We start from the raw sequence: 26703 nt of genomic DNA, 5'->3' as shown, positions 1-26703 counted from the left end.
TCTCTCGATTTACTGGTGGATCGCAAACAACTTTACCGTTGCATATCGCCATCTACTCATGGATGTATAATAATTACTTTTATAATACATCCATGCATCTACTGTACATGGCGACAATGTTGGTTACGTGACGTAACCATGGTAACCCCAGATACACAGAGTATAGAGCCGTCAGTTCATGAAAGTTAACTGTAACATTTTGTTCTACTAAAAAAGTCTTGTTGGGCATTTGGTAGTATGAAAAGAACATCTAAGAGTCGAATGTTCAGTTTTTTTCCGGTAAGTACATTTTGTTTTAATGGCTTTAAGCCCGTTTTTCGCTAGCAAAAATTAGCATTAGCATTATCACAGTTAACTACAGGCTGTAAATGCACTGTGCTAACCGAGCTAGCAGCTAGCGTTAGGGTCAGCGCCACCCTCTGGTCATTTTTCATCACTTCTGGCTCCAAAAATCCAAGATGGCGACGGTCAAAATGCCAAACTCGTAGCATAGACTGTATGGCAAGCCGTTTTAACCATGGTTTAACCATGGATGTATTAAAAGATTTTAAATTGTATTTTTCCATGTAAAATTGCAGTTGTACATGTCCAAAATAACATTTTTAACAGTGAAAATGTATTTTTGGATATTCAAAATTACATTATGGATATTTGTAATGTTTTTTGTTTTTTGGATATCTGAAATTAATTTCTGATCTTAGATGATAATAATAATCTCAGATAACCTTATGATTATGACTAGTAAAATTGAATATATCTGAAATGGGAGTTTTTCCTAGTAAAAATTCTATGTGATTCTGGATATCTGAAATTGAAAGTCCAATACACATGAATGGCAAAAATGACGTCACTTGTCCTAGGAATAATTTCATTGTGGATATCTGAAATGTTCATTTAATTGATAATAATAACTGAATTACAGATATCTGCCGTACATATCCAGTCTAGCTATTAAATGTTAAAATGACTTGCCATAAACTCGAGGTTTCAAAATAGGAGTGCACAAACCAATGGGTGACATCACAGTGGCTACATCCATTATTTTTGTACAGTCTATGCATTTTACCCTGTTTCTTCAATTCTACCCACCAACCTCAGTGTCTTCCTGGTGACTCCTATCCCTCATTGTCATTTGAATAAAGAGGCCAAAAAGCTTCCATACATATATGGCACAATGCAATATGATATGTTCAATGTTTTCTTTGACTCCACAGTTCCCACACTTGTCACTGTGCCATTTCCCCAGTACAACAAAAGTGCCATTTAATCCTGTATGATCCAATCTGAGTCTTGTTACGATGATTTCCTTCCTTCTGTTCCTTTCTTTATAGTTCTTTGTTATGACTGACTTTTGTGTTTTGTGGTACCCCCTTCCTTTCTGATCTTCCTCCCACCTCTTCTGCCATATCTGCATTCCTTTCCCATTAATCACTGCTTTTCTTTCTCCTTTTCCAAGTGGAAATGTTACTGTTATTTCCTTTTGCAATGCACTTTTAATTTGTTGGCACACTCATTTCCTTTCAACCCCTCATGCGCTGGTACTGTACATCTGTACCACCTCTATGAAGTCTTAGCAAACTATGGTAAAGTTCACAAGGTGACTGAATGCTTTCCAAGATGGCTATTGAATCTGCACACCACCACCCCATCAGGTTTGACCTCTTCAAACCCCTGTGACCCAATAATGGCTGCCACTCTTTTTGCTGTATATACTGATAACTGGTCAGACAGTCTTTTGGAGATATATATTTTAAACCTAGGGACATACACACCAATTTCCACACGCTCCTGTTTGTTCTTAGAGCCATCTGTGTAGATTTTGAGATAATTGTGATAACTATTTCTCCAGTACATACTTGTTTTGACTCCCACTTCGTTCTTTCTTCATTCTCTTTTCTTTTCCAGAATACTCATGTCTATCTGGGAACAGCCAAGTGGATACGCTAATTACTGGGGTGGACCTGGTGAACTCTCCTCCACCCCATATGTCCTCTCTCTTTCTCCCCTTGTCCACCCCCTTCCCATTTTTTTAAGTATTATTTTATTTTATTATGTCGTAATTGAATTCCCTGGCACTTTGTTACCTCTTTTTGTTCTTCATACGTGTTTCTATGTTACTGTTTTTTTTTAAGTTGACTGTTTTCAATAAAGTTGACAAAAAAAGTAGGCTTTAAAAAAAAGGCCAATAAATTATTTTTATTTGTATTAAACTTTAAATTATTTTATAATTGATAAATATATAAACTTGTACGCTAATTATGACTAAAAAGCGAGGATAATCTTACTTTAAATACTTTTTAAGTTAAAAAAAACGAAAGATCCGCGTCTTGTGACGTCACTTTGCAGGGGTCAAAGTTCGTGTTGGTAGCTGCGGCTAACTCATGGCTGAATTAGATATTGGGAAGCATTGTCAGATCGATTCCTGCCACCAGAAAGGTCCGTGTCACCTCTGTCTGAGCTTCAATAAATGAAGATATTTCAATGTGACGTTACTCTGCCAGTTTTGTCACTATGAATGACACAAAGTGTTTGTTTTTAGCACGGTTAGCCTGCCAGCTAGCTGTCAGCTCGCCGTTAAATTTGTCTTTGTGCAGTTATTTGCGAATAAAACGTTTCTTATGTAAAACAGTTGATCGTGTAGAAACTGTCTGCCTAGATTTAAATGGGTCAGCAGACACAGTCACTTTGGCATCTACCTAATTAAACGTTTATTTATCATTTATTTGTACCATAACAAGCGTTACATTGCAGACCTCAATCCAATCTTATACCTATTACATTAGTTATCGATTGATTGTTTGTTTGTGTCATGCGTAAAACACCAAAATACAGCTGCAGTGGTGAAACATTTGTCAAACATAGACAAGAACAAAACCTCTTACATTAACTACGTTGCAAACAAACAAAAAACTTTGTCTTCTGTACCAAACTCTAATGTCAGATCAATGGCGATCATTCACAGGTGTTGACAGAGAGCTTTAAATACATTTCTTTATAATAAAAAAGAATGTTGCAGTGTTTACATTTCTCACTTATGTGTGTTTATATTTTTTTAACTACAATGTCAACATTTCTCCATTTTATTTTAAGTTATCGTTACTTATCTGTATATATATATATATATATATATATATATATATAATTTAACAGCAAAATCACAGTTCTTCTGTTTGCAATCTTAAGTTAATTTTACTTATTCCTATTTATATATTTGACTTCGATGTTGCAATGTGACACATTCTGTTTACACATATTTATTCTAGTAGATCTTTACTTATAGTAACTACATTTTTTGTTTTTATTTCACACATGCCTTGTTTACCATGCCAATAAAGCCCCTTTGAATTGAATGGATAGCAAACAATGAGTTGTCTGCAAAAAACTGAACACACACACACACACAGCAGAGCCTCTCTCATGGGTGCCAGCTGATGCAGGGCAAATACAGCAAAGTGAATCTGATGAAGGAGCGTGCGAAACGTGTTGTTCACTCCTTTTGTTTTTTAATGTAATCCGTTAATAAAATAGTGTCAATCCTAATATCCTGGTGTGCGCTACTTTTTTTGATTTAATGAGTTGTCTGCGTTGAGCTTTGCTGTGAGACTCGGCTTTGAAACTAACCTGACTGAATTTGTTCTCCTCCCGTTCCTTTTCTAGATTTCCTTCCCTTTGTCTGTGACTCTTGCAGTGGTGTTTTCTGGTAAGAATTCCCCTTCTCAGAAATTAATGTGACTTTTATAAGTGGATGGGGTATACAGATTAGTAACTTAAAAAAAAAATACAGTATTTTTCAAAATAACTACAGCCCGACTAATCGACACAGCTGATATTATGGGCTGAATCTGGCTCATCCTAGATACAGTATATCAATATCAGTGTACAAATGCCAAATATATGCTGGAGGTAATTTAGACACTATACTAGAGTCACTATTACATTATTTATTCTCCAGAGAGTACTGACAAGTTTACTTTACAAGTGTAAAATGTCCTGCTCCGTGTATATCTTGGACACTATTTAACCAAATTTTCCATCCTTATCAAAAATATAGTGGGTGATTTATCAGATTTTTAAAACCCAAATATCAAATAAAAAACTCAGTATCGATCAGGCTCTGTTAGTTACAGGTGAAAGGGTAAAAGCAGCAGAGTAGAAAGTACAATATTTTAGAGATGATATGATTTGTCAATTAGTCAATTAATTGATTAGTTCATCAACAAAAAATGTATCTGCCATTATTTTGATAGTCGATTAATCCTTTTAGTCAACATTACCTAGTCTGAGCTTCTCAGTTGTAAGGATTTTCTTCCTGTTTTATGTGATTGTAATCTGAGTATTTTTGGCTTTTGGACTGTTGGTTGAACAAAACAAGCTATTTGATGATGTCACTTTGGGCTTCAGGATGTTGTGATGTTCATTTCTCATCACTTTATCACATTTCGTAGTCTAAACTATTAATTAATCAAAAAAATATATCTGCAGAATTATCAATAATGAAGATAATCAGTAATAGCATCCTTATAATATTCTCTTATGAAATGTAGTGAAGGTAATGTATAAGGTTGCATAAAATGGACTCATGAAAAGCACTTCATAATTGTATTAAGTACAGTAAAGTGGGTACAGGACTAAACATACTTTGTTACTTTTCTCCGCAGACAGTTCCACTTATGAATGTTATGTCCGTTTCAATAAAAGATATGCATCCTTTTGTCTCTTACAGCCTTGAGCACAGAAGCAGAGAGGCCCATTCGTGTTCAGTGGTAGGCTGTACTTTGATGAAATGTGCTTAATGTTCTTCTTTGATAAGATCAGGACAAATACATTTCTTCCTCTGTTCAGTTATTTAGATACTAGCAGTGTTCTTTTTCAACCGTATTCCCTTTGATTATTTTGCAGGAGCCAGTGAAAAGGGAAACCCAGACTGTGGGTGGCAGCACAAGTTATCCGTGCTCATTTGAAGACTGCAAGGGAAAAGAATTGTTGCCTGTAATTTGTCCACAGTGTGAAAAACATTTCTGTTTGGCGTAGGTTAACAGTTTTATCTCTCTTTTACTAGGGCTTATAAAGCAACATAATTATCTATAATACTGTTTCATCGGTGGAACAGGTGAACCAGAAGTGAAAGGTTCAAATTTGTTGTTCTTGACTTTCAGCCATCGTCATCAAGATGATCACAAGTGTGAGAAGTTGGAGGTCCAAAAGCCTCGAATGGCAGCAACCAAAGAGCTTGTGCAAAAGATTGTGGGTCAGTTACAGCGAAGCAGAGTCACTGATATGTTGACTGTAGTTAGATTTTCTTCTGTCATTCCTCTTTTGTCCACATGGGATCAGTATTAAACAAAATACTCTCATTTCTGTCATTACTAATGTACATTTGTTCGTATTATTCAACCCACTTACATTTGGATTATGTTTGTATCACCCTCTTGTGATAACTCAGAGTCAAAGGATGGATCCAAAAGTAAAGGACGCAGAGGAGCAAAGAACAGTGCAACTGCAGCCAAGGTAGCATTAATGAAACTGAAGCTGCACGCTGCAGGAGACAAGGGACTGCCACAGGTAAAATCCTCACTATCACTTTATCACTATAGCATACATTTACACAATGTATAACTTTGCATTTTTCTATTATTATTAGTTTTGTCCTACTAATTATTTTCTGTCCCTTTTGGCTTTCCAGACAGAAAGAACCTATTTCCAGGTGTATCTTCCTAAAGAATCAAAAAACACCAGCCAGCCCATGTTCTTCTGTTCCAAATGGAGTGTGGGAAAAGTGGTGGATTATGCAGCCTCCCTAGCTAGCCTCAAGAACAACAATAATGTGCTGACAGCTAAGGTAACAGATGGCAGGAGGAGAATCACTGATATCACAATAAATTTCACTAACACATGTACAGTACAACTACCACTAAATGACCTCTTACTTGTCTTCTTCATAACTTCCACTCCCTAACAAAGTAAAACAAGGACTGTCAACAATAATGCCCTCATTTTATTTTTGATCTAAGCTATTTTAGATAAGAGTTTATGTAAAAGTGCACTTGCATCTGCAGCCTAAAACTAATGAGGTTTGCAGCAGAGCGAAGTCTCCTTCATAATTGACAACCTATAGTTGGACCCTGTTTGCACAAACAAAGTGCAGGTGTCAGGTGTGAGCTCCTTCCTGCCTGCAGCATGTGACGGCAGCAAGCGAGAACTATGCTCACAGGAAGCGTGGTTCACCAGTGTTTAATGTTTTTGCTCTAGTTCTCGTGGTGGTGAAAGAAACACCAAATCATTTTGCACAACACTCTGAGTATTCAATTTTTTTCAGAGGTCTCATCTGCTTTCCTCGATCTTCTCATCTCATCTCTTCTGAACATTTAAAACCAGTGTTTCCGTTAAAATCATTAGAAATTAATTCCATATTTTGCTAAATTTAAAGGGCTGATTGTTTTTTTCAAACATAATTAAATGGCAAAGTCTGAACAGCTTTTCTCTTCTCCATGTTGCTCTGCAGAAGCTGCGGTTGTGCCACCCTCAGACAGGTGAGGCTTTCCGTATGGATGACACCCTGCTCTCGCTGCTGGCTCACCCAGACACTCCCCTGTACAATGGGGGTAATGTGATCCTGGAGTACCTGGACAATGAGAGCACAGGCCTGAACGATGTTTCTGACTATGTCACAGTGACCTGACTAATCAACAGCAGCCTTTGCACCGATGATTTCTGTATGCAAGATGTATTTCTGTCAATAAAATATGCTGTATCATGAAATATTGATCTTTGACTGAATACAGAACTGTCAGCTTTTAGAAAAACACTACATGGTTTATAGCATAATGCAGCACATCACATGTAGGTTGGGTAATGAGCATATTTACAACAATGCAGACTTTGCACAAAGCTTATAAATGAACTTCTGCTCCATTATAAACCATGTCATCAGACATTTCACGACCCAGGTGGGACTTGAACCCACAATCCCCAGCTCCGGAGGCTGATGCCTTATCCATTAGGCCACTGGGCCGATATGAAGGTATTGTCCTCACAGCAAATAATGAAATTATACACATCATTTAAATACAATAGTATTTTACAGAAGAGCAGCACATCATTTTCACCCGGACCCAATAGGGTATTCTTTCTCTTGCCTTCAGGGCATTTTATGTCATCGCATCATTATGCTGTTGCTACGTGCCTGAGGTTTATCGGTCTGTAATGAAATCTGACAGCATATTTCGTTCAATTCAATGCAATGTACTGTGTTTGATCCTAAAACATAAAATCTGACAAGATACAGGGCGAATGTCCCTTTTTTGGTTTCGTTTATGTGTGTGTGTGTGTGTGTGTGTGTGTGTGTAGGTGTGTCTTTGTGTCTGTGTACCGTGTGTTTGTTTGGTTTCGTTTGCCTGGTTTTTCTGTCTTTTTCCATTTATTTTAATACGTCACATTTATATTATCCACTAAAATGTTAAAACAAACCAGACAAAGATGAAGGGCTTATATTAAAGCAATGAAATCATAAAAACAACCAATAAAATCTAGAAAAAAATGGGAGTAAATACAAATTTGACCATTTAATAAAGAAAAGATAGAAATCAAGACAATTTAAACTCACAATTTAACAGCCAGACTGCGTAAATAAAGTCTACATATGCAGAGTATTTTTAAAGGTTTTAAGTGGCTGTTCTAGAGCCTCTGCTCACAAGTGATAAATAGTGAACTTAAACTCTTAAAAGCAGCCAAGACATAAATAACACACACACACACATACACAGAGAGAGAGACACAGCCTCTCGCTCTCTCTTCCTCTTTTGCACACTTACTTACCCCCACCAAACACACACACACTCTTACTTGTTAGGCAATATTATATTTTTGTCAGAAGTATTTATCATCCATTACTTAAGTGCAATACACCATTAATCTATTTACCACTTATGTGTATTACCGCACTTGCCCACCAATGTGCAATATAATATATATATGTATATATTTTAATTCGTCTCTCTCTTATCTTTCTCCTCTCTATCTCCTTTTTTATAACTGTAAATACTTTATTATATAATCTAATTGGAAGTAAAGCTCGAAGAAGATAAAGTTCACTTCCTTCAATATAATAATAACTTTATTTATATGGCATCTTTAAAAACAAAGTACAAAGTGCTTTGACTGACAAAGCACAAAGTAGAGAGAAGACAAAAAGACGAAGAAAGATTTTTTTTAAAAAGACAGTAAATAACATATATAAATAAATAAAAGTAAAAGGAATAAATAGACGACATCACATAAGAGTAAGTCTATATAAATGGGTTTTAAGAAGTGATTTAAAAGTAGTCACTGTTGATGCCAATGTTGACACCCGCTGTGTTGCTGTGCATGTAACAATTAAAGCTCTTGATTCTCTTGAATTTAAAGGCAACACTAAAAAAACAACAACATTAAAAAAAACATTAAAAATTTGTATTTCTTGTTTCAGCTGTCGGTCTCTGGTAAATAGGCAAGTCCAGACAATAGACACAGCTCCAGCTAGGGGGCAGGCCGAAGAAACCTTTAACCAATCATGAGAGCTGTCACTTATATGGACGTGTAAAACAGCCAATCAGAAGAGCGCTTTCATAAAGTAGGGGTGTGCGTCATCCAAGTCTATATAAATTAAAAGGGGCTGGGCTTTGCCGTACAGTGGATTCCGTTGTTTTGATGAGAATAGAGGTGTTGTTGAGGTTATCGACGATTTACAGCAACCTTGGCTCGTATTGGTAAAAAATTTTAGTCTCGATAGCTCGCCAACTGCTGCTTTTCTGATCGAGTCGCTTATAAAAAGGCGACTTGATCTAGCTAATACAAAGCCTTTGTGAAATCGAAAGGGATGCCGCTGCAGACAGACTCCGACGGACGCCAACAGTCTTTGGATTTAATCTCATCGCATTTAATCGGAAAGAGTAGCTTCTCTATAAATTTAAAAGGCCTCAGAATAATTCATTCTCGACCGAGTGCTTCTGTAAGATGCTTAAACGCGAGTGCGAATTAAAAGCTCTGTTGTGAAGTGAAGACAGGAGCGTAACAGTTAACTAGCGAGCTAACAGGCTAACGTTAGCTGGTCAACAAACCGTCACCGAGGGAGCCGTTAGAGGTTAAAAAGAAGAGTTTCTACAGCCCACAGCTTCGCTTTTGTACCCGTTGTTTTCTGCCTGTGCTGGGAGTATTGCTCGGTAAGTCAGTTGTTGTGTAATATCGATGTACTGAACCAGGAAGACGATTTGTCAACTTCGTATGAACAGGGTGGGGGAGGGGCTGGGGCTTAGCCACAAAAAGAGGAAACTGTTTTTATCTTAAATTTGACCTCACGGGGCGCTGCAGCTAATTAATTACACTGACCACAGTTGTTTCTCTGGTATTTTAGGCGCACTCCATTACAAATAAAAGTTCTGCATGAAAAATCCTACCTAAATTAAAGTACATAAGTATTAGCAGCTTGATATAGTTAAAATATTGCAGTAAAAGTAGTGGTTTGGTCCCTCTGACTGATATATTATTATATATGACATCATTGGATTATTAATGCTGAAGCATCAGTTTGTAAGTACCATGTTACTGTTGTAGCTGCTGGAGGTGCAGCTCGTTTGAACTTCTTTATATACAGTTAGCTAGTTTAGTCCAGTGGTTCTCAACCTAGGGGTCATGCCCCTCCAAAGGGTCACCAGATAACTCTGAGGGGTCGTGAGATGATTAATGGGAGAGAAAAGAAGAAAAGTTCTGATACACAAATATGTCTTCAGTGTTTGGACTTTTTCTCTAATCTTTGATTTTTGGTGAAATATTAGATCATTTGAAGATTTATTGAAATGAAACCATGTGAGAGGTTTAAAAGGAAAGATCACTATTTGATGGAGCTGTTAACAACTCATAGACATCTGAAACATGACCCCGACTACACACTGCTTTTTGTAAGACGTCAAAAGCCAAAAAGATTGGAAACCACTGGTTTCATCTTTAACAATGTGTTGTACTTGAAAAGCTTGTTATATTATCCATTGTGTCAAATCTTCATCTGAAAGTAACTAAAGCTGTCAAATTAATGTAGTGGAGTAGAAAGTACAATATTTCCCTCTGAAATGTAGTGAAGTGGAAGTATAAAGTAGCATAAAATGGAAATACTCAAAGTACAAGTATTTCAAAATTGTATTTGAGTAAATGTACTTTCCATCACTGAAGAGAAGTCTGTTTACTCTCCTAACTTGACTGTTGGCTAATGTTTCATTCTTGTGTTTCACAGACAGCAATGAAACTGTTGGAAAACTCCAGTTTTGAAGCCCTCAGCTCTCGGCTGTGTGTTGAAACAGGGGAGTCTCGCATCCTTGGCAGGTAACGGTCATAGTTGCAACATGAACATCTACTTGTTGACACCACTTCACTGGGAGTGTTTTTAAAATCTTAGAGGAGGGCGTTTCCTTGAAGATTATTTGGCAACTACTTTGATAATTTTTTTTTATACCGAACATTTGCTGGTGTCAGCTTCTCACATGAGAGAATTTGATGCTTTTCTTTGTCTTACATGATAGACACTTGAATATATTTGGGTTTCAGACTGTGGGTCAGACAAAAATAGACATTTGAAGACAACAACTGGTATAAATGCCCAAATTTAGATTTTCCCAGGTTCTTAAATATGATAATTTGCTGCTTTTTTGGTCTTAGATTTTAGGTTGACCATTATCTGTCTTCTGACATTTTACAGACCAGACGATTAATCAGTTATAAAAATAATTGTCAGTTGCAGCCCTACATTACTCAAACTTCAGCCATAGTTCTTGAGTGTTTGCACAGAAACATACAAACACATACAAAATACACAGCCCATGGGCCCTGGGGTGAAGCATGTACCAGTCACCTCTTGAGGTGTTTGTAAACAGCTTTACAGCTTCTATTTCAGTAGTGCTGACTTGGTGTCATCAACACAGCTCTTAGACTTCAGACTCAGGACTTTGTGTTTATGCCAAAGTAAGAACCTCTGTAGTTGCTGTAGTTTTCCATATACAGGAAAAATCTTGTCAGGTGTGATGTCATGAAATGAGAATATAGGTTGTGAGAGGTGCGGCTGCTCCAGAGATCACATGGGGGTAGTAGAGCAAACAAGCACCTGCATGTTATGCAATATTTTGATAAGAGTCCTGAACTAGAAGTCTACATTCAGGGCCTGTACTGAAAGTTAATAGATAACTATTAATACTTTTTGACTTAATAAAGGCAAACCCTTAGAAACATTGTGTTTTAAGGTTATGTAAGGCTTCAGCAGGCCTTGGCAGTTACAGTAACAGCGCGGTTACATAAAGGGCAGTGGGTTGTGGAGTTATGCAGCCCAGTCTGAGCGCAGGGTTTTGAGTGTGGGTTGGTGAAACTAAAGCTTCTGTACTGGTGTTGACCTAGAGTGACGCACAAGACGGTGTCCTCTCACACCACTCTGGCTATTTTCGAGACCGTTGTGAGAAGTGTGTGTTTGTGATAAGAGTATATGTCATGCACAAATAAACACACACACAGGAATACAACATGATAGTCGAGTGCTGCAGCTGCCAAGGCTGCTGGTGTTTAGGCTGCTTAGTGGATTAGCGAGGCAGCAGTCGTTTCCAAGCTGCAGACTTCAACTGAGAATGCACGAATGTATGATTTAGATTTTTGTAACATGTGCAAAAAATTCAATCAAACAGTAAAAGTAACAGTAATAATCAATTTTGTTTGTACACGTTTAACAAAAGTGACAAAGTGCTTCACAAAACGTGTGGAAAAAGACTGAAGAAACACAGCCAGTGTTCAGTGTAAAGGTGCAAAAGATACAATATAATAAGATGCAACAGAAGTACAAAAATAAATATGTTTGTGGGCTGTGGTCAGAGTTATGCACAGCTGCTAACAGCTTGTTGCTGTTGTAGCTTTTTAAAAAATAATCTGCGTTCATAACCTTCACTGAGCTCCAGTGTCTTGCCATCTGGTTGCCCAATGTTTTGCCTGCCAGGTCAGCTGTGTTGTGTGTGTGAGTGGAAAACCAGGGCAGTTATTTCCATCACGGTGTCCTCTGCAGTTCGATGTCCCTATAATTAGGTTGGCAAGGCCAGCGAGGGTCTTTAGTCAGTCTATCTTAAGTTGCACAACCTTTTGCTCTTGCATAACCTCTACGTGGGTGGGGGCAAAATAAACAACTGCACATCGGTCTGCTGCGCTCATATGTCTGTATACAGTGGCGTCTGACCCAGAAACATGAAAGAGCATGCGAGGAAATGCTCGCACTGACTTGTTGTGTCAGATGTTTGTGCAGGTGTGGTTCCCAGTGGAAAGTCATGGGCTATCTGGTCAAAGAGATCTTGTTGTGATGATGCCAATACCAAGTTAGATCTGATGTTTATATTTTCGCAAATAATACAGCTGCAAAGAGTGCACACATAGCTGAAAAGAGAGAGGAATGAAATCAGACATTTATGAGGCTTTATATAGTTGATAAAGTGTATTAAAATATCATGATTTGCCCCCTGTGTGTTGTTTACAAGTGTATTTAAGCCTAATGGGCTGCTAAAGTAGACTTTGACCAACATTTTCACTCATCAGGAGCAAAAGTCTGGCTCTCCCAGTATTATATTGACAACACATTTATTTAATTTAATGCACAAATATCGATCACTAATGAGATGCAACATTATTTCTGCCCTGCAGGATCGAGAGCTACTCCTGTAAAATGGCAGGGGATGATAAACACATGTTCAAGCAGTTCTGCCAGGAGGGGGAGCCACACATCCTGGAGGCTCTATCTCCCCCTCAGTCCACCAGCGCCACCAGCCCTTCACAGTGAGTACTGCAGCCCACAGACATTTTCAACACTGCAGGATGGAGACAAGAGTGTGATTTCAGATCAGCAAAAAGACTTTAAATGTTGTTTTCTGTGTTCTGTGCAGACTGGGGAAGAGCGTTGAGGATGGGGAGAACCCTCTGAGTGACAAGTGTTGCAGGAAGACTTTATTCTACCTCATCACCACGCTCAACGAGTCCTTCAGGCCGGACTATGACTTCACCGCGGCGCGGGCCCACGAGTTCAGCCGGGAACCAAGTCTCAACTGGGTCAGTATGCCGCTCCGTAGTTCTATGGAGCTGAGTAGAGATGTTCCATGTGAGAGATAAATGTACATTTGTTAAACAATAATGTGATTCCTCTACAGGTGGCTAACGCAGTAAACAGCAGCTTGTTCTCAGCTGTGGGGGAAGAGTTCAACTCTCTGGGTCCGGAGTTGTGGAACGCCATCGACCAGGAGATCAACCTGCAGGGCTGTGACTTTTACAGGTAGGGGTGTGAATGCACAAGCACATGCTAATTTGTATTATGTAGCGGATTATTTATACTGAGGAGAAATGTTTAGGTGTGAAGCTTAACGTCTGTATTTGTTGTCAGCTACAACCCTGATCTGGACTCAGACCCTTTCGGTGAAGAAGGGAGCCTCTGGTCCTTCAACTACTTCTTCTACAACAAGAAGCTCAAGAGGATTGTGTTCCTCACATGCCGCTCCGTCAGGTCAGCAGCCTCATCATCATCATCATCACTCATCCACGTAACATCACAGATTCCTAAAATACAGTATGACAGATATACATTATGTTTATAGATCAATATGTGGTTTATCGATCGATCGATAAGTTTCCCTAAGATACTGTTTATCCAAGCAGAAGAGCGTAAACCTTGAAACTTTTCTTTCACAAAAGTGAAATACTTGAGCAGAACATAAATCCCACATTCGTGTAGCTTGTCTGTTCCGTCACACACTCACACTCTCTCCCGTCAAGCTGTTGGAAGCGTTAAAGCGATTTTCTCCAGCATTTAGCATTTTTCAGACTGTCTTTTTGAGCTCCTCATCATCTGTGACAGCAGTATATCTGCTTGACAGATCACAGTACGTTTCTGAGGTAAAAATGTCGGCAGATGCTTTTAACTCGTTTTCACTCGTTATGAATTTATGTTTAACATGCTGAGGTTCTAGATTGCGCAGATTTAACTGAAATGTGAGCCGCATGCATACAAGAGTAACATAATTTGTGCAACACTCAAATAGAATAGAAATAGGAAATAAATATAGAATCTTCTCCATAAATATCCAACAAATATGAAACTTCCTCGTGTCTGATTTGATATAAAACTCTTTCATACCTGCAGCGTCCTGAGTGGTTATGGCCGCGATTGTCTCGACAACGAGCTGGACATGGAGCTGGATGACGAGGAGGAAATGGACGGCTTCACTGAGGACAGGTTAGACTGATTACCATCCAGTGTCTTTCCTGAGTTTGCTGGATTGTATGTGACTACCTGTAGTGCAGATAGAAAGGATGCAGGTGGCAGATTTTGTGTCTAGGTGCTGTTATTGACACTTTTTTCTCCTCTTCTCTCAGGTGCCCCAGAGCTCTGTGCGTGTGAATCTTCCCGGATGACGCACCTCGGCCAAAGAATATCTAGGCTGTTCCTCCTTCGATCCCATTCTTCGCTCCCTCATCTACCTTTTTCTTTTTGTGTTTGGGATTTCGCTGCCTCATCCAAAGCCATTTTCACACTTTTTAGACTAATGCATGTTTGAAGCCCTCTCTCCTGCTGGCGGTGGATTGTGTGCCGTAAGGCGGTGAACATTTTGTTAAAGACCCCGCGGTAACTTTTAAGCTTCTTCGATCTCCAGTTTGTTTTTTTTTTGTTGTTTTTTTTGACCCTACGCTCCTGGCTCAGTAACAGCACACACACACACACACACACATGGACGCCTCTACATCTGCCACATCTCCAAGGAGACCACTTCATGGACCCTTAAACAGAAGTAGGTCCCGTTATGGAGACGTGTGGGCAAGAAAGACAAAGTTTCTTGCATGTGATGTCAAATTCCCACGAGCCTCGAGGAGTCCAGACAACACCAGCATTAACAAAGACTGACGCAGATAAAAGTTTATAATGTTCCTATGTGGGAAGCTGGGCTGGGTCCACGAAAAGACTGATACACTGATCAGCCGAGAACTCATCCCTTTGTTCATAGTTTGCTATTTTTTTGTGTGTTGCTTTTTCTTTGTGACAGTGACGTTACTGTGAGAACTTTTTTTAGCACTGAGTTTGAAATCTGGAAAAGGAAAAAAAAAAAAAAAACCCACTGCATTTATAATTTGTATCATTGGATCTTAATACTGCGAACGCTCATCACTACTTATCGGACAAGAGGGCACTGCCAAGGATAACAGTACTATTGGCTCCAGAGTTGCAGCTTTGAAAACATATCAGCTTTCATCAGATGTGTTGCTTCAGTCCACGATTACCCAGTTTGTTGTTTCCTTTTATATGTCGTCTTTATGTCCAGTATTTTTTCATTGTTCCCAGTTAATCCCGATTTCTAAATGTCTGTCCTGACAGTGTTTTTCTTTGCGCATTACCTCAGTGCAAAGGCTTCATTGAAAGTGAATGTATAGTAAAATTTTAGAGGTAAAAAAAACAAAAAAAATCTTAACATAAAAACGGCTGATATGTTCTACAATATTTTTTAGAAGTTGAGACGCTCCTCTTTACGTTCCTTACAAGTGGGTAGGAGTTGTGTGTCTTTCTTGATTGCTCTGTGCTTTGATTGGCTGATATATTACAGATGTGAATAAACTGGTTGTTTGAATCAGACCCGTCTGAAACGTGTCCCGCTGTTTTCCTTTTACTCCGATCTAAAACAACAAATACACCACCAGTCAAGAGTTACATTATACCTTGATTTTTCGTGTTTTTATTGAAATTCATATGGTTTAATGTCTGTGTACTGTTCAACAAATACAATTTTGAGATAAAAATAATCTTAGCTAAATTTTTGACTCATTAAAGTAGCCACCGTCTGGCTGTCCCATCAATTGAAGCTTACTGACCAGCCAGGTGTAGACTAGAGGGTGTTGCATGACTGTGGTATAGGGCTGCAACTAACAATTATTTTCATTATCCATTAATCTGTCATTTATTTTCTCAATTAATCGATTAGTTGTTTGGTCCATAAAATGCCAGAAAATGGTGAAAAATCTAAACCACTGCTTCCCAAAGCCCAAGATAACATCAAGTGTCTTCTTTGTCCACAACACAAAGATATTCAGTTCTCTGTCAGAGGACTAAAGAAACCAGAAAATATTATTTAAATATAAAATACAATTTGAGAAGCTCGAATAAGAGAATCTTTTTCTTAAAAAAATGACTCCAAACAATTCATCAATTATCAAAATACTTGGCAGTTAATCCAATAGTTGGCGATAAAGAGATGGTGGTTGCAGCTCTACTGTGATAGCTCTTTTGTTCCAGGGTGCAAGTCACCAACTCTGGATCCAGCAAAAGAGCCCCGGACCATCGTGCTTCCTCCTTAATGCCTTCATACAAACAGAGTAAATTGTCAACAAAAGTTGTAGGAATAGTTTGCATCAACTTTCAAGGCTCAATTTACATCCATTGCAGCAGAAAAGCTGTGAGTTGTTAACCCCTTACTTGATCTCTGAAAAACCCCTTTTTGATAACTGAAATTTACATTATTTTTTCAGTTTTTGGTCACCTTAACTTTGTTTTTTTACCTCTCTGTGTACTTTGTACCATTTAAGGTTATTTACTGGACTTGAACTGCTATAAATCTCCAGATATGTATAAAGACATAAAATACTCTGTGACATCCAACTGTAGGAACAAGAAGAAAAACATATTTTTGAGTGGAGAGGGACTTTGAATTTCAATATAAACTGCAACCTTTTGGCCAGTAATAACCACAAAGTAAACAAAAAGAAGAACACAGGCTCAGAGTTCAAAACAAACTTTTAATGAAGATGAAAAGTGTGTTACAGTACATGACCCAGACTACACGTCACCACACTGAGAATATGATCACTTCCCTTGCTTTGTGAGATCAAGGTAAAAGCTGTAAACTTGAACCTTAATGCTTCAAAAGTTCAACCCTTTTCCCTGTTCATGTAAAACACTTTGTCCCACAACACATATTCTAGAGACCCAGAGGCACTCCCTGACTGAGATGGACACCTTTTCATCACCTTGTTGATTCAACAGTGAAACTCATGCACCTCCTTTTCATCCTCGCACCCGTTTTGGCCGCTGAGGAACTTGCAGGAGGTACACAAGGTTTCAAAGTGACACGTGCATAGATCTATACCAAACCTGATCATCAAAAAGGGGAAAAAAGGGTAAAAAAAAAAAAAAAAATCATGAGCAGAATGTCAGATTCATACACACAAAGTCCTCCAGACACTCAGAACAGCATGGTTAAGGCTGAGGATCAAGTATTGTACCTATATGACGGCCAAAATATTGAGTTAAGATCATCTTAATGCTACTAAACCATCGGAAACTCAGTCCAAGTGGTTGAGGAGATATATATGTAGTGGCACATTTAGTACAGGGGGATCCTGACCCCCTTGGTGCCGTTCAAGTCCGACAAGAGCTCTGATGCTGCCTCAAGGGTTTTGCTTCATGCTGGCTTATTCTGATCCCTTTGTTTTAAAAGTACAAACCGTTTAAAGAGGAATATGCGCCAAAATGGCTGCAGAAAATTAACAAAATCTTTATATTAGGATGCAGTCGGCCACACGCACTCGCACAGCACCAATTATCATCTGTTAATACAAAACAGAGCTAGATGCTAACTTGCCTTTAAGCACTGTCTGACAAGTCTATAAAAGCAAAAAAAAAAATATAAAAGAATAAAATTAAATAAAACTCATAAAGCATCATTGACAAAATATAGTGTCTCAATTTAAAATACTGTTATTAAAACTGAGCTTTGTACTTGAAATGGTGTCGCAGCCAATTAGCGCTTTGCAAAACTGAATGGATGAATGGCTGAGTTTGTTCAAGAAGGTCAAGGTTTAAGGAAACATTTGCATGCCAACACTCTGAATCTACACCATTTTGGCTCAATTAACGTGCAAGTACGGGCTCGAAGTTAAGAAGGGAGGGAGATTTCACGTTTGACCACATTTTAATACGGCACCGATAACTCCTAGTGTGAGAGTAACCACCAATGATGTAGCTTATGAAACTGAAGACATAATGTAACAGATGTCCATAGCTGTGCGAAGATTGAGAACGTAAAAATTAAATCATGACATTGTTTTGCAAAACTCGAACAGAACTTTTGTGCCACCATTCCCATCAAAAACCAGTTTTTACAATACTGCTTGCAATCCCTTTGCTTGTCCTGTCAAAATTGTACCTGTACATGAACTTATATAGAGACAAAAACAAACAAAAAATCATCAAGCTGCACCATATTTTCCCCAAACTGGGCATCCAAGTGACGTTTATGGCACACTCTGGTACGATACGGTGAAATGTAACATGATATGTATGTAGTGATAATGATCAGTGTCCAGTGCAGCCCTGCCTCGCACTCGGACGAACTGTAAAATGAGTCTCACTGAAATTTATTTTCTTCTTCTTCTCCTTTACTGTAGTAGTGACGTTCCGTAACCAGGTCGGTTTTAATCAGTTCTGGTCACGGTCTCGTCCGTGATTTGGGGGAGGAGAACTGGCTCCGCTGTGGGTGGAAGAGCCGAGCGTCAGTGCTCCCGTTCCTGCGCCGTCTGCAGAGGTCAAAGTCCAACTTTGTCATTTAAAAAAATAAAAAGTAACAATAAGCCAATAAGCTGTTGTGCCACCGTGTGGGTGGTGCAGGTAGTGAGGCCATCGACGGCGGAGGAAGGGCTATCTGAGTCCGGCCCTGGAGGTCATCCACTCAAGACCTTGGCATAAGCTGAGAAAAAAACAAAGTGGAGGAAAGATATATTTCAATGACGTGAACTTAATGACAACAACTGTGTGTTATAATTATTGTTAAAGCAATGATATTCTCCTGATGTGCAGATGAAGCCTTATGAAGCTTTGGGGCTTTCAATGCAGAGGACACAGTGACATCTGGTGGTTTACAGAAGTCATAGCAGCTCTTCAAACTCACGACACTTCACTGATGTTATTGTTTCAATCTCATATGCAGTAAAAAAAAAAAAAAAAAAAAAAAGTCCAAGAAGCTTATGTGTTGTTCTTATTTTTAATATATAATACTCAAATTATTGTGCAGTATGTCAGTAAAATAACTAATAAAAGGTGTTGTGCAAGTCGATTGACAGAAAGATAATCTGCAACTATTTTGCTATTTTGATATTCACATATATAACATATCTGATATTTTGTTTTTGTCTGTTTTTAAAGCAGAAATACCACACTTTTGCTGGTTTCTGCCTCTCAAATGTGAGAATGTGTTGCTTTTCTTTGTCATACATGATAGGAAACCGAATACTTTTGGGTTTTGGACTGTTGGTCGGACAAAAAAAGAAAAGAAAAAGAAGGCTGTGGGAAATTATAATGACCATTTTTCCAATGTCTTATTGACATTTTTGACAAAACAAGAAAATAACTAGCAGATTAATCATAATGAAAATAATCATTAGTTGCATCTCATTGGTGTAGTGTAGGCCCAGCATTCACTGTGGACTTGTGTTTTAACTTTGTTGATATTTTCATAACATTACATTATACATTTCATATGAGTTGCAGTGTAATGTGATAAGAGAAATATTACTTTCATGACCTTATCACTTCATGTTCAGTGGAAATGTTCCCTTACTTGTGATCTTTCTAGTGTGTGTTTCTCTCAGTTAGTCTCCTCTCTTGTTATCACATTTATGTACATCTGTATCACTTCAGTCAATAATTGAGCTGCAAAACTTTTTGAAGCTCTGGAAGTCAGTCACAAATACCAACCAACACTTCTTTTCATCATCTATTAACCTGTCAATTATTTTCTTAATTAATCAATTAGATGTGCTGTCTATAAAATGTAAGAAATTGAACAATCACTGTTTCCCAAAGGCCGAGATGACGTCCTCAAATGTCTTGTTTTGTCCCGAACAACAGTCCACAACCCAAAGATAATCAGTTTACTATCATAGAAGACATTTATATTACATTATATTCATTTGAGACACTGGTACCAGAAAATTTCCTCAAAAAAATACTTCAAACCATAAACTGGTTAACAAAACAGTTGGCGACAAGATTTTTTTGTTTATCGACTAATCGTTGCAGCTCCAATCATTTGGTATTCTTCATCCGACACAAACTCTGACACGACGAGCAGTCACACACTGCACGCATGCGACTCTGTTTTTGTTTTGTTATTCCTCTCATTGATCGATGTCTTGCATGAGGAACATGGTATTAATTATAATCTGCTTCCTTGAGAAGAATCAATTAAAAACCATCTGTACACTCACTGTGACTCACGCTCTGTTTGGCAGTTGGACAGCGTCGGCATCTTGATGGAATTTAATCAATGTCTAATGCTTGAATTAATTAAAACTCTGCTGATCGTGTCACTCTGTGTGCCTCGCCGCCTGCCACAGAATCTATAGTATCCACAGAAATCTCTTACCCTTCTCCTGTAAGTGCGCAGCAGGACTGTATGTGCCAGGGGTGGTCTTTGATGGAGCTCAGGGTGAGGTATTTGGAGATCTCCGCTGCAGACATACAGTCCTTCATATCCTGCTTATTGGCAAATATCAACACAGCTGCTTTTCGCAGGTCCTGAGGGGGAGTCAGAGGAGGAGCGTAGAGAACAATGAAACCATAACGCAGCTCTCTGTCACCTTTTGAACCACAAGCTCTAAACAATGGAGCCGGGTGGAAAGGGCTAACCTTAGCGGAAAATCAATGCCCATTATAAAAACAGTCAGTTGTGTGTAATGTTTCCTTATGGTCATACAAAGATGAGTGTTTTACCTCATGAGCCAACATCCTGTAGAGCTCCTCTTTAGAGATGGCCAGCCTCTCTCTGTCTGTGCTGTCCACCACCAGAATGACAAACTGCAGAGAAGGAGGCAAAAATCACACAGAGCAACCGCTTTTTTTTTTTTTAAAAAAAAGGACATTTACAGCAATGCAATGCGACACAGCGGGTGGGTATTTCCGGGCCAAGGGCCTCACAAAAGGGCGCTGGTGACAGCTATGCTAATAGCCCCGTTTGAATACGAGAGAGCGATCTGTATGACAAAAGACCAAAGGCACGTTAATTTAGGACAGATGTGAGAGACACCAATCAAACCATGACAACGACCTGGGAAGAAGACGCGTTTTGCAATACGAGCCGACGGGTCGACACGCGTTATTCAACCTGACTGTGACCCGGCTTACAGCCACAGAGTTTTGACAATGCTCGGCTTGGGAATGAAAGGGTGAACACAAGTTACTATAGAAACGGTAGGGCTCCTAGTAACTCTTATAGCAAGTCTATTGTAATAAATATTTATGGTTTCTAGCTCTCTCTGAGCCATAAATACACTACAAAGATGCTTGGATGTTATATCACTATCATTTATTGCATTTAAGTTTCCATATATGATGCAGCAAAAAACATCCATCAAATACCAAATATCAACATTGCATTAACCACTTTTAGTGCTGCTGAAAATATTTAAGGCTGTAACTATTTTCATTATTTGCTATTATTACTGACAGCAGGAAAAAGTGAAAAAAGGCCATCACAATTTTCTAAAGCCCAAGTTCATGTCTTCAATGTATAACCTGCAACAAGAAGGGAGCACGTCCTTACATCTGAGAGACGGGAACATGCAATTATTTGACATTTTTGCTTGAAAAGTGACTTAAATAATTAATCAATTATTGAACTAGTTGCTGACTAATTTTCTCACCATCTAGCAATTGATACAAACATCAGCAGTGACATGCTTGGTGACTAAATGATTGAATTTATTTGATCATCCAAAAGATACAGATTCAACCCCTGTGACACTTTATCTTCTGTTACTTTGGTTAAGGATCACTTCTACTCACTCTGACTTTTTGGTTGTAAAATTACTTTTCAATTGGGACCAGGGTTATGACTGTAATCAAAAGGGCTGAAGAACAGCAACCTTTTTATTTTGGACACATTATGTTCAGGCTTGCCTGGTATTGTGTAAACAACAGTGGCCTTGTACTGCAGCTGAATGTCCGATGACGTGCACGGGGGTTTGTGTGTCAAAAGAGGTGTGAATGGGTGAAGGATGCTGCCTGAGAAACTACAGGAAAAAGTGTCTTGTTAAAATTTGGTGCTGAAGTACAATCGTGTTTCTCTCTGGAGGTCTCGTATGCCTCGACTCTCCCGTTCCACTTTTCTCTCTCTCCCTTCTCCGAAATATTGCAAAGGCTGACCCCTCACTCCGCTTTTCAGACAGGCCCCTTTGTGAAAGGCTGACCTTTGACTTTGGGCGGCCCCTACTGCCGTCTGTGCTCTGAACAAACACACCAGCTGCCACACTCGGGAAGAAAACGGCTGCTGGACAATACTTCCCCCCCCCCCCCCCCCCTTCATCTGCCAGGGAGTAGTAAAGCGTTAAAGTGTACTCCGAGTGTTTGATTGTGTTGCTAGTAGAGCGTAAAAGTGTACTCATAGTGTTAGATTGTGTTGCTTGTATTTCTCACCTCTGTATTAGAGTAGTAGGTGTTCCAGGAGGACCTGAGAGACTCCTGCCCTCCTATATCCCACATCAGAAAGTGAGTGTTCTTCACCACTATTTCTTCAACGTTGCTTCCGATGGTGGGAGACGTGTGAACCACCTCGTTCATCAGACTTGATGAAAAAGGGAATGAAAGGGTTAATTAAAAGACACAAAGACGACTCGGTAGATTCCGGCTGTAAATGTAAATGTGACAGTAAAAACTTACAATTGGTAGAGTATAGTGGTTTTCCCTGCGTTGTCAAGTCCTACGATTATCACCTTGTGCTCTGCAAAAACAAATACAGTTCATGAACTCACACTGTGAAACGACATGTGGCAAGACGTACGTCTGGTTTCAGTCCGTACAATGCATTCCTGGTGTTCACTGCTGCCGATTCAGAATCATAAAGACGTTAAACTTATTTCCTTCCTCAAGCTACAGTGACTTCTGGTCATTCATAAACCCAGCGAGCACAGTTTGTAACAGTAAAGGCTTTGACTGCAGACACACTAAAAGGCAGAATCGGAGTTGACACGTAGATGCTAAAATATCCCACTTTAGTGCTTTGACTTTTCCGACCTTCTGAGGCCTCTGGCTGTCACGCAGGAAGGAAGTCTGGTCAGAGGGCTCCTAATTCTGACAGTCTTGGTACACCATACTGGGTTTTGGAGGATGTTGCGTGTCTATTGCTTCCATACAGAGCAGCTACCCTGCAACGATCCTAAATTGCCAGCAAGACTAAACATGTTGCCAGCTGGTTTCATTCAGCGATCATCAAGGCAGAATTTCAAAACTATGTTCTTTTATGACAAACATATAATCATTTCATGGAAACAGAGAAGACAAAAATGTTTTTTTTAACAGCAAATCTAATATGCGATGAGTCAGACAGCTTTGAAGTTTATTATGTTGCTGAAAACAACTACATAGCAGTATTAGTAGTTAATGATTTATTCGGCTGGATTGCCAAACATTTGTAATCTCATCAGAATACTTCACTATTTCTTCCTTTGTCCGGCAATTCTAAAAACAGTAATGTGCTTCTTGTGCAGTTGAAACGGTCACAGTAATTGTCAGTCAGTGATAAAATGCAAATTTAATACTGGCTGCATGAGACAAGCTTTGACGTCGAAGCCTTGGTGCGTGTCTCTGAACTGCACCTCGGGGCTTTTATGCTCACTTTTCTGTAGCAAGAATTTTATTTCAGAATAGACAAAAGCAATAAACATAACATCATGACACACTCAAGCTGCCATCCCCCCAAAAACCAGTGCTTCTGGTCTGATTAGGTAGCTTTCTAATAATCTAATTACAGCGTGTTGATTACACACAATCAGCTACTACTCTTCTGTCCATTGATTTTACTCAGACTTTGCAGGTAATCTCTTTAAGTGAGTGAAATCCGACACTGGGAACAGTGTAATCCAGAATTAGGGAATGGATGTAGGACTCTGTCTATGTCATGTTATCCTCTGGACCTGGCAGAAACGCTATCTTACCTTTTCCCTTATTGCAGGAAAAGATAATACTCACATACTTGAAGAAAACTACGTCCCAATTATAAAAACGTGGATGGATACTTTACATTTAATCAGAGAGGATTCGATGTTCTTTAGAAAAACAAACCCTCTCTGTTGGAGAGAATTTGCGAACCCCTTTACTTGCAGCTTGAAATCAGAAGACAATATTTTTTTTTGTAATATTTCACAGCATGATGATGAAACATGAGTGAAAGATGTGCAGGGTATACGGGTGGGTTACGGTAACAGAACGGGATTATCTAGGTTGTTTGTCACCTTCTTTAACCTCAGCTTCATCATCATCCTCTCTGAATATCAAGTGGATACTTCATTTAACACATCTTTTGGCTTTATAAATGTTTAACTGAGCAACAACTGACTCATTATTTGTACGTGAGACATATAAAAATATGTTACTCAATAAAGCTGCAAGTAAATATGTCATTTAGAGCTGCAACGATTAGTCGATTATCTATTCTGAGTCATTTTTCAAGAAAGAAAATCCAAATTCTCTGATTCCAGCTTCTCGAATGTGAATATTTTCTTATTTCTTTAGTCTTCTATGACAGTAAACTGAATATCTTTGGGTTGCGGACCGTTGGTCAGGAAAAAACAAAACAAAGGATGTCAGGAAACACTGATCGACATTTTCTGAACCAAACAACTAATCGATGAATCGAGACAGTAATCAGCGGATTTATAGATAATGAAAATAATCGTTAGCTGTAGCCTTACTGTCATTCTGTTTGCATAAAAAGAAATTTATATTCATAAATCTATACTGCTTCACGCTCAACTTGGCTCAACCGCTTTGCAGTTTTCTGAGTGCCCTTTAAGCCTGTAAAATTATTGCTGATGCAGCAGAAAGAGAGAGTCTGGATCAGAGTATTTACATTAAACAGCTTTCTTGAAAGTCAAGGAAAAGTTATGTAACATGAGGTGTCCTGAAAGGTAAAGCTGATTGACAGCTCGATGAATACGCTCTTGCAGGCTTAACCGCTAACTTACTGTGACTTAAGATAATTAAGATAATCATGCTGTTGAAAAGGATCAGTTCACAACCTTTCAAGTATGTCTTAAAACAACAATCAGGTGCACATATGAACAGTGAAAGAGGTTTTTCCTCGCTGTAATCATTCCTCCTGTTCATGCTGGCTATGAAAAGATCTCCTTCAAATGTGGTTTTAATGTAAGTGATGGAGGCCAAAATCCACAATATGTCCACACAGTCATTGTGTGCAAAAATGTATTTTAAAGTTTATCTGAAGCTTATATGAGGCTTCAGCAGTCTGAGTTAGTCATATCAAGTGGATATCTGCCACATTTACAGTCTTTTTAGCAACAAATTCCCTCTTAGTGTTTCCCTGTTGAGCTGTGGTGGAAATATAGTTACAAAATGAGGGACTTTAGGACTGAAAAGACTCTAATGTTGAAAGATAACTATTTGATTTGACTCATTTGGACAACTGAAGCATCATATTAGCTTCAGATAAACTTTTAAATACATTGTTGCACAGAAGGAGGACTGTGGATTTTGTCCACTTACATTGTAAGTGCATTATGAAGGGATCTTCTGATGACCAGTATGAACAGGAGGAATGATTATGGCAGGAGAAATATATTCCAGTGTTCATTTGAGCACCTGGTTATTGTTGTTTTCAGACAGACCTGAAAAATTGTGAAACTGCCCTTTAATAAACTGACAAACGTGTTAACTATTAGAGCTGTACTAGCTCACCATCCATCGATGAGGATAAATAACTAGCTCATAGTTTGAGTGGTTATTTCGGCTTGCAAGTTAAGACAAAGGCGGTTCAGATGAGAGTCAGAGATATGTAGTTAGCTTATCTGTTATTATGGGTCTTGCTGCTCACTTTATGCTAACAGTTCACATTATCCTCGGTTGAGCGGCTAGCGGGAGGTAACAATTTCACCGACACCCACCTTGATTACAAAAGAAGCTCCACAGTTTGGCGAATATGAGGCCCATTGTTCAAGCTGATACCGATGTCCGTCCGTCCGTAGAGTGGGCAGCAGCACCGTCAGGTCCTCACCGTGCAGTCCGCGGCTGGCTGCGGCTAGCTAACATTAGCTGGATGATCTCTTGTCCGCAAAACACCTCACCGACCTTTTCAACACCGACTCCATGCGACCCGGTAACATCTAAAACGCGACTAACGCGAGGTTAAAAGATGCTTTAAGGCAACATATGTGTGTGATGACTTCTTATCGAGTGCCTCAGGGGGTTTTAAAGCCTCCGCAAATCGTATAAACAGGAGAGGCAGCACAGTGTTGACTCCGCTCCTTCTCTTCTGCCCGTTAGCTGCTGCTGCTGGTGTCTCGGGGAAAAAAGCGACCTCAACTATTCAGTTATCTTCCGGTTACGTGATTGCGTCACGACGTGTTATCCGTTGGCGTTTTCTTTTCTTTTCTTTTCTTTTTAGTTTAAAGATCTCCTCCAGACATGGTTTAAGATATAAATTTAAGTCTCACAAAAATATGACTCATTTAGTTTTATTATTAGGCAAATTTCACATACATAAATAAAAATGTTCAAAATCTACCCCAAATCTCAAGTTTTTTTGTTGTTGTTTGTAGTATCTTATTAAAAAGATACATTGAATATTTGAATCACATGGAAAAAGTGATGATAAGATAATGCAATTTCTCCTCCTC

The 26703-nt window shown here is 38.9% G+C and overlaps 3 protein-coding genes and 1 non-coding gene across 4 annotated transcripts; 2 read left to right on the top strand and 2 right to left on the bottom strand.

Annotated features, from left to right (window-relative positions):
• Positions 1-2304: 2304 nt before the first annotated feature.
• Positions 2305-6759, top strand: zfand1 (zinc finger, AN1-type domain 1). Its single transcript, XM_044339570.1, has 8 exons — positions 2305-2436; positions 3658-3700; positions 4724-4763; positions 4900-5027; positions 5157-5248; positions 5444-5562; positions 5684-5839; positions 6503-6759. The coding sequence occupies exons 1-8, from the start codon at positions 2382-2384 to the stop codon at positions 6677-6679; spliced, it is 810 nt and encodes a 269-aa protein (XP_044195505.1). The 5' UTR covers positions 2305-2381; the 3' UTR covers positions 6680-6759.
• Positions 6760-6939: 180 nt separating this feature from the next.
• trnar-ccg lies at positions 6940-7012 on the bottom strand. The gene has a single exon. It is a non-coding gene; the product is annotated as a tRNA-Arg (tRNA).
• A 1643-nt stretch (positions 7013-8655) lies between these two features.
• Positions 8656-15658, top strand: maf1b (MAF1 homolog, negative regulator of RNA polymerase III b). The gene is made up of 8 exons (XM_044339319.1): positions 8656-9197; positions 10262-10350; positions 12691-12822; positions 12930-13092; positions 13191-13312; positions 13421-13540; positions 14177-14269; positions 14410-15658. Exons 2-8 carry the CDS (start codon positions 10268-10270, stop codon positions 14432-14434), a joined length of 738 nt encoding a protein of 245 aa, XP_044195254.1. The 5' UTR covers positions 8656-9197; positions 10262-10267; the 3' UTR covers positions 14435-15658.
• A 1137-nt stretch (positions 15659-16795) lies between these two features.
• Positions 16796-26397, bottom strand: arl8 (ADP-ribosylation factor-like 8). The gene is made up of 6 exons (XM_044339320.1): positions 25972-26397; positions 22733-22793; positions 22490-22637; positions 20789-20872; positions 20442-20593; positions 16796-18764 (listed from the first exon to the last, which is right to left on the bottom strand). The coding sequence occupies exons 1-6, from the start codon at positions 26015-26017 to the stop codon at positions 18716-18718; spliced, it is 540 nt and encodes a 179-aa protein (XP_044195255.1). The 5' UTR covers positions 26018-26397; the 3' UTR covers positions 16796-18715.
• Positions 26398-26703: the final 306 nt, after the last annotated feature.

This window comes from Thunnus albacares, chromosome 21 (genome assembly GCF_914725855.1).
Source record: "Thunnus albacares chromosome 21, fThuAlb1.1, whole genome shotgun sequence".
NCBI lineage: Eukaryota > Metazoa > Chordata > Actinopteri > Scombriformes > Scombridae > Thunnus > Thunnus albacares.
Note: the sequence above shows the minus strand (reverse complement) of the source record. Positions and strands in the feature narration are given on the sequence as shown.

Coding starts and splice junctions, on each gene's coding strand:
- zfand1 (XM_044339570.1), top strand. CDS start 2,382: ATGGCTGAATTAGATATTGGGAAGCATTGTCAGATCGATTCCTGCCAC. Junction 3,701..4,723: donor TCTTGCAGTGGTGTTTTCTG/GTAAGAATTCCC, acceptor TGTCTCTTACAG/CCTTGAGCACAGAAGCAGAG. Junction 5,563..5,683: donor GAGACAAGGGACTGCCACAG/GTAAAATCCTCA, acceptor TTGGCTTTCCAG/ACAGAAAGAACCTATTTCCA.
- arl8 (XM_044339320.1), bottom strand. CDS start 26,017: ATGGGCCTCATATTCGCCAAACTGTGGAGCTTCTTTTGTAATCAAG. Junction 22,794..25,971: donor GAGCTTCTTTTGTAATCAAG/GTGGGTGTCGGT, acceptor TTGTTTTTGCAG/AGCACAAGGTGATAATCGTA. Junction 22,638..22,732: donor ACCACTATACTCTACCAATT/GTAAGTTTTTAC, acceptor TTTTTCATCAAG/TCTGATGAACGAGGTGGTTC.
- maf1b (XM_044339319.1), top strand. CDS start 10,268: ATGAAACTGTTGGAAAACTCCAGTTTTGAAGCCCTCAGCTCTCGGCTG. Junction 12,823..12,929: donor AGCGCCACCAGCCCTTCACA/GTGAGTACTGCA, acceptor TGTTCTGTGCAG/ACTGGGGAAGAGCGTTGAGG. Junction 13,313..13,420: donor CAGGGCTGTGACTTTTACAG/GTAGGGGTGTGA, acceptor ATTTGTTGTCAG/CTACAACCCTGATCTGGACT.